Raw genomic sequence first — 8,060 nt, forward strand, 5'->3', positions numbered from 1 at the left:
TTGCAAATTTAAATTTTTATTGATTCATTATACGACTCTATATATGTCTGCAACTTTAATTTTCCACTGGTACAAGTTTCTACTTTCACTAGGCGCAATTTTTTTTTTATTTCATTACTTTTGTTACGATTGTACATTGGTTTATAATCGATAATTTTTCATACAATTCTATTGTACATGGGTTTGCAATGGATAATTTTTGTTAATGGTGTGCCCTTAACTGGTCGCCTTTTTTTACCTTTTTTTAAAGGTAAGTTTTTAGAGATTATATCATTCATTTTTGTATATGATAAGCATCTTTAAATAAATAAGCAAATTCAATTTTTCTGGCATTTTCTTATTTTAGGTACATATATATCCAATAATTAATATACAAAATTAAATATTATTCATCACACAATTTGTATCAAAATAATATATTTTTAAAAATTTATTTTAAATTTATTTAATCATTTTTATTATTGTGATTGTAGTGGCAAGGATTTTATTGCTCAGTGTCATTGCAAGCATCTGGCCTGTATATACCATAATATATTGTGTAATACATTGGCTAAGTATGACAATATGGATTTTGATAGATTCCCATGGAATATTGGAATTTTGTCGGACTTGCAGTCATCCACCACATATGCAGCCTACAATTAAAGAACGCATTTATTCCATATTATTTGCTTCCGTTATTGGCATAGTGCACATTTTTATATATCTCAATGCTGTAGATAGCAAAACATTTTGAAAACATCTATCTTTCTATGTTATCTGCTTTTTTGAAAATATTGCAGCAAATTTATTATGGCAATATGCTTGTCCTCCTGCAGTTAAAGAGGCTTAGTACTTTAATATAATCTTTATTATTTGTATCATTTCCTTTTTCTTGGGAATTACAGCAATGCTTTTGTACTATATTGTCTTGCATCCCTCAAAAAGACAACATACTTCAAACGCACCAGTTCAAGCAATGTAACTTTGATATTTATTTACTTTAAAAAATGAGAGATAAATTATACAATATGCAATTAACCTTATCTTATGACTTTTATAAATCTTATGATAAAATCTAACTCTCTCTTAATCTTTATTATGAAAAGAATCTCGGTATTATATGAAATAATTTCATTGTATAGTTTAACTTTCAAAAATTTTGCAAAATAAAATAACTCACATTGTATTTCTACCATATATATAAAAAAAAGATAGGTAAATATAAATAAATAAATATATATTTATGATATACAATAAATAAATATATATTTATATTTATATATATATATATATATATAAAATGTTGGATTTTTATTATATATATATAATTTCAAAAAATCTTTTTTATATGCTATTGAATTTTAATACATACAATTTTGATTATATGTATTTTAATTGATTATATTTATAAGTATTTTTATATTATCTTAAAAAGACTGCATAGAATTATTTGTGCGACACTCTTATATGTATGTATAATTAATAGGGACCAACTACACATTTTTTTTTTCCACTGAATAAAAACAATCTCAATATTAAAATTAATTATAAAAAGATACTGTGATATTTTATTGATGAGAAATGTACATTTAAAATTGTATTAAATACAAAAATAAACATGCCATGAATTACTATATATACATATTTTCATAATTATCAAACTTAAAAATATAATAAAAATAAATTAATACAAATTGTCGCTCGTGTATTGAAAACAAAGTGATAAATATAAGGCCAACTTATCGAGCTGAATATTCGAGATGTTCAGTCAACTACCATTTATTACATGTATAAATTATAAACTACAGTCATTATATTATATTAAAACTAACGCAAATTAACGCAAATTACAATCATTCTATAAACGTTTCGACCGCACGCGGTCTTCTTCAGTATAATTATTGAAAAATAAATTCTTACAATTCATATGATATCGAAATTTAATTATAGTTATTCAGAATCGAGAGTTTTTGAGCAATTAACGCGTGTTTCAATCCGTCCTGTCCAACAATGTTCGCCTCGATATGATCTCTGATTTTGTTCAGATCTTGGATGATTTCATCGTTAATATGCGAGAAATTAACCCGTACCGTAGGCGCTGCGATTAATAAAAAATTACCGATCAACGTATGTCCAAATTATAATATATATCCCCTACAATTGGTAGTATGCTTACCTATCATCGTTCTTCTTGACAATTTTGCTACTTATTAACAGTTATTAAGGATGACACTTAACAAACAACAATACAGAAAGACAGCTCATTTTAAACTCTACTTGATCGGTGAGCGTGCGTGTTTATATATGATCTAATATCTATGTTTTACTCGTTAATGTCCTATTTGTCCTATTATTATTTATTGTTCGCCAATATATCCAAAATATCAAAATACGACTCGCTAAGTAACTCAGTATCTTTGTTTAAATTTAGTCCATTTTTTTGTTCCTTGATATGTAGCATCTCAGAAATGAGTCTTTTATAATAATTATTTTCGTTGTCCATGATCTTAACATTGTCCCAATTAAAAGTATGATGTTCATTTATTATGTGTTCAGAAATTACTGAATGTTTCGTTGAGTCCAACCTAATATTATTTTTATGTTCTTTTATTCGCGTCTGCAATTGCCTCTTTGTTTGGCCTACATAAGATGCATTACAATTATTGCAACTGATCTTATAAACCACATTCGAATTGCATGGATGTTTAGTTTTATCTTTCTGTGCTTTAATAATATTATCCAGTTTGTTGAGACATCTATACCCTACCATACAATTTTTATTTTTCACCGAGGAAACAATCATTTCTGAGACCCTATCTATATACGGAATGACAAAGAATTTTTTATTAACCGAGTCATTTCTTATACTTTTTGTTCTTTCTATGTTGGCCTGTCTCTCTAAAATGCTCCCCTTAGATATGATGTGTTCTATCCGATGATTAATTTTGTTAAAAATCAGATCAAGAGGGTAACCATTGCTTCTGAGTATATTAATAATTAACTCCAAATTTTTATTAAAAAATAGTGGATGTGATAGCAATAGACATCTGTCTACAAGGTTATATATTATTCCAATTTTGTGGCATAATGGGTGGTTTGAATAAAATGATAACGTCCTTCCTGAGAAGGTTTCTTTTTGATACCAGTCTATATATATTTTGTTATTAATAATTTTAAGTGATAAATCTAAGAAATTCAAGCTATGATTAACCTCTTGTTCGACCGTGAATTTAAGTCTTTCATGATAGTTGTTAAAATTATTCACAATCTGAGTCATATTAGTCATAGAGGTGGCCACTATTATGTCATCCACATAACGAAAATAAAACAAACATTCCAAATTCAACGCTTTGAGAACTGTATCCTCAAGATCTTGCATAACCAGGTCTGCAATAATTGGTGATAACGGTGACCCCATAGGGGTCCCAAACGTCTGTTTATAAATTATGTCATCAAATGTAAAATATGTAGAAGTCAGTATGAATTTTATACCCCCCAAAAATTCGTTTTTCGGTATTTTAGTATTTATTCCAATGTGATCCCATCTATCGTTAATACCGTCAATCGCAAGATCCAGAGGAACGTTCGTAAACAAAGACACCACATCCAAGGAAAACATCCTATCATTCTCATCAATCTTTTTACCAGACAATATGCTGTACAAATCAAAACTATTATTAATATGACTTTTCGCTTTGGGTAGGCTAGTTCGTAAGGTGTTTTGTAAAAACGAAGCCAGCGAGTATAGAGCCGTATCAACCGATGAAACTATGATTCTAACCGGATAGTTTTCCTTATGGATTTTAGGTAATCCATACGCTTTTGGAAGGAGAGAATCACTACAACGTAATTTATAATATTCGTTTTTTGAAATATAATCTTCCTTAAGCCATCTCTTCAACAAACCATTCAAATCGTTCTCTATTTTTTTGCACGGATTTTTTTTAACAATAGTGTAAGTGTTGACATCTTTTAAAACGTTTTCCATTTTGTTAATATAATAAGATCTATCCATCGCGACCGTAGCATTACCTTTGTCCGCGCGTGTGAATAGAACATTCGGATTGTCTTTACAAAATTTTATTAAATCTCTGTGTGCACCAAGTAATTTTTGTTGACTTACGTCATTTTTATCCTTCGTGTTAAGAAGTTGTGCAAATTTTGGAACCGCGATATTTCTGATCGTTGTGAGATTATTAATATTATTTCGTTTGCTATTACTCTCTATGTCCTTGATAAATTCATGTATCGCTGTTTTTTTACTAATATTCGGAAGACAGAATTTATCACCCATTTGCAACAGATTAGATACGTTAGGCGGAATGTCTGTGTTGGATAGATTAACAAACCATTTTTTATTAGTATTTTCCAAAGGGTTAATTGTATCATTGAGAAATTTATTGGCTTCAATGTGTATATTGATCTCCTTGGCATCATTAGTGATTGCCCTGAGAGAATTTTGTGATATTTTCGTCGGTTGTGAAGTTTCAAAATGTAAAGAACAATGTATATCTATAGGTTTGATGCTGTTGATATACTTGTAGTATTGTTTTCTCTTAAGCCAATTGAATTTCTTTTCGTGTGCAGTAACCAATCTGTTGTGGCAATTTTTAAAAGCAATGTTATGATGTTCGAAAATTCTATTCCACGCGAGTACAGGCAAACGATTAAATAACCCGCTAGTGAGATGAAAAATCCTATTTTGTAATGACTCTACCTGTCTATGCAAATCAAAAATTTCAATGCTTATCGCATTTGTTTTGAACTTGTACAACATACTATCTAGTCTTCTGATTGATCTGTGATGAAAAACGTTAAATTTAATGCGGCAAAAACCTTCCAATGTGTAGGAAAAACATCGCTATTTTTACAATTTCTTAAAAATCCCAATTTTGCTCTCGCTCTTATTAACAAGTAGTTCGCATTAATCCATTGTTTAAAATAATCTGCGGTTATTCTTCCAAAAACTCTATGAATAAAATTAAAATTAAAATAGTAATCAGTCCGTTTTGTGTTAAATTGACGCATTGTAAGGCCAGCGTATATTAAAAATAAATTAATACAAATTGTCGCTCGTGTATTGAAAACAAAGTGATAAATATAAGGCCAACTTATCGAGCTGAATATTCGAGATGTTCAGTCAACTACCATTTATTACATGTATAAATTATAAACTACAGTCATTATATTATATTAAAACTAACGCAAATTAACGCAAATTACAATCATTCTATAAACGTTTCGACCGCACGCGGTCTTCTTCAGTATAATTATTGAAAAATAAATTCTTACAATTCATATGATATCGAAATTTAATTATAGTTATTCAGAATCGAGAGTTTTGAGCAATTAACGCGTGTTTCAATCCGTCCTGTCCAACAATGTTCGCCTCGATATGATCTCTGATTTTGTTCAGATCTTGGATGATTTCATCGTTAATATGTTAATTGTCAAGAAGAACGATGATAGGTAAGCATACTACCAATTGTAGGGATATATATTATAATTTGGACATACGTTGATCGGTAATTTTTTATTAATCGCAGCGCCTACGGTACGGGTTAATTTCTCGCATATTAACGATGAAATCATCCAAGATCTGAACAAAATCAGAGATCATATCGAGGCGAACATTGTTGGACAGGACGGATTGAAACACGCGTTAATTGCTCAAAACTCTCGATTCTGAATAACTATAATTAAATTTCGATATCATATGAATTGTAAGAATTTATTTTTCAATAATTATACTGAAGAAGACCGCGTGCGGTCGAAACGTTTATAGAATGATTGTAATTTGCGTTAATTTGCGTTAGTTTTAATATAATATAATGACTGTAGTTTATAATTTATACATGTAATAAATGGTAGTTGACTGAACATCTCGAATATTCAGCTCGATAAGTTGGCCTTATATTTATCACTTTGCTTAAAAATATAATATTGTTACCAAAGAAGAAAGCACTATTTAAAAACTCTAAAAGTTCATAATTTGTTAGATTAGTAATTAAATACTGCATTTTGTATAATTTTAAGCTTTATTCTTTTATTTTTCTTTATTTAATTGAATAGATATTAACATCCACAATGTAGCATACAGATTAAATTAACAACCAAAGAAATAAATCTTAACTTTGAAATATATTTTTGTTTCTTTTAAATATCAATCAACTGGATTTTGTACTACTATTAATATGAATTCTTTATCTGGTTGCCATCATAATTTTATGTTTTTTGCTACGTATGCGCAAGAAAGTTAAATCATTTGTTGGATTCAAGTCACGTACGACAGAACGCTGCGAGCTTTATCTGACAATTGACTTATCAAACCTGCGTATTGAACTGTTGTCGTATTATCTACTGTTGACTTTATAGGAATACCTAAAACAGATATAATTTTATAAATTTTTGTTTACAACTACAAGTAAATCATGTCAATGATCTCATGTAATACCTTCTGCATTCACCACTATTGTTCCAACTACCCTTTTATGAGACTGAATTTGTTTCATAGTTTCTTCAACCTCTTATAAATTATTTCATCGAAATTTATTAATAAATTTTTATTTTAAATATTCCAATAACGGAAGCAAATCATATGGAATAAATGCGTTCTTTAATTGTAGGCTGCATATGTGGTGGATGACTGTAAGTCCGACAAAATTCCAATATTCCATGGGAATCTATCAAAATCCATATTGTCATACTTAGCCAATGTATTACGCAATATATTATGGTATATACAGGCCAGATGCTTGCAATGACACTGAGCAATAAGATCCTTGCCACTACAATCACAATGATAAAAATGATTAAATAAATTTTAAAAAATATATTATTTTGATACAAAGTGTGTGATGAATAATATTTAATTTTGTATATTAATTATTGGATATATATGTACCTGCAATAAGAAAATGCCAGAAAAATTGTAAAATGGTTCCTATAGCACTGATATTAGATTTATCTTGTTAAGCTAATCGAATGCTGCGATGATAACTAGCCATTGCCCAACCCATGCTCACAAGTGAGCTGATAATGCTACCTGCTTGATGTACAACTGAAAAAAATATAGAAGCTAATTAAGAAAATTATTAAAAATATATGCATACTCATACATAGGCATTTATATAATTGAAATATTATTGAAATAATAGCAAAATATCTGATTTTGTATCACAGACTGTAAACTTGCACATAAATTATTATGACAATAAATTTGCAAATAATAACATTAAAATTGAATGTAAAAATTGAAATTGAAAATTGAAAATATCTAACCCCGCACGCTGTCAATATAGCGGAGGGCAACTATCGCCGTCTGTTGTAAAACGTGCGAGATGGACATTTCCAATACATGCATCTATTCATGTGTTGTGTACGTGTGATATATGTGTGCGCATGTGTTGTATACGTGTGAATACGTGTAGCACGATACTACTATGTTTGCGTGGTCGATGATGATAATAATAATGATGATGACGGGGACGTTTCTTAAAAGAAATTTTTCATATTTCGACTTTGCAATTATATATCTCTGCTTACAAATCACGTAGAGCAGAAATAAAGACACTTTTATAATATAATTCAAACTCAATCTATCGATTAAGTCTAGTATAAACTCGATTGCTTCAGCCGTTATTGAGAATTCGAAATATTATAAAGACTCAAATGTCCGACTCGCGTTAAGATACACGGTGTCTCGGCTACGCCCTTAACTGGTCGCGAGACACTACCGTGTCTCTTGATATATAGATAATTGTATTTGTGTACGCGCAATTTATAATAAATTATTTTGCTATTATCCGTTTTATATGTACATTTTGATGATTCACTATATTTTTAATTATTATATATCAAAAAGATGTGTTGATAATATAAAAATATTATTACATTATTATTCATACAGTATATATACACAGTATGTTCAATAAATAAGGGGACTTTTAAGATATAGAATAAAAACACGTATCGTACTATGTTTGAAAGTATTTTTTATTCGAAATAGTCTCCATTTAACTCAATACAACGTTTAGAACGATCAAACCAATTTATGCATAGACTCTTTCATGTCATCT

General features: G+C 29.1%; 1 protein-coding gene across 1 annotated transcript; it reads right to left on the reverse strand.

Annotated features, from left to right (window-relative positions):
• Positions 1-6,173: 6,173 nt before the first annotated feature.
• LOC146724982 (dynein light chain roadblock-type 2-like) lies at positions 6,174-7,542 on the reverse strand. Its single transcript, XM_085485789.1, has 4 exons — positions 7,264-7,542; positions 6,887-7,042; positions 6,437-6,770; positions 6,174-6,363 (listed from the first exon to the last, which is right to left on the reverse strand). The coding sequence occupies exons 3-4, from the start codon at positions 6,492-6,494 to the stop codon at positions 6,257-6,259; spliced, it is 165 nt and encodes a 54-aa protein (XP_085341915.1). The 5' UTR covers positions 6,495-6,770; positions 6,887-7,042; positions 7,264-7,542; the 3' UTR covers positions 6,174-6,256.
• Positions 7,543-8,060: the final 518 nt, after the last annotated feature.

The sequence above is a fragment of the Nylanderia fulva genome, unplaced genomic scaffold (assembly GCF_048542155.1).
Source record: "Nylanderia fulva isolate GAGA-0341 unplaced genomic scaffold, ASM4854215v1 Scaffold1093, whole genome shotgun sequence".
In the NCBI taxonomy this organism is placed as follows: Eukaryota; Metazoa; Arthropoda; class Insecta; order Hymenoptera; family Formicidae; genus Nylanderia; species Nylanderia fulva.

Bases quoted from the DNA above. Each gene is read 5' to 3' on its own strand.
- LOC146724982 (XM_085485789.1), bottom strand. From the start codon at position 6,494: ATGAAACAAATTCAGTCTCATAAAAGGGTAGTTGGAACAATAGTGGTG. The intron at 6,364-6,436 runs GTATTACATGAG...TATCTGTTTTAG, and splicing joins AATAGTGGTGAATGCAGAAG to GTATTCCTATAAAGTCAACA.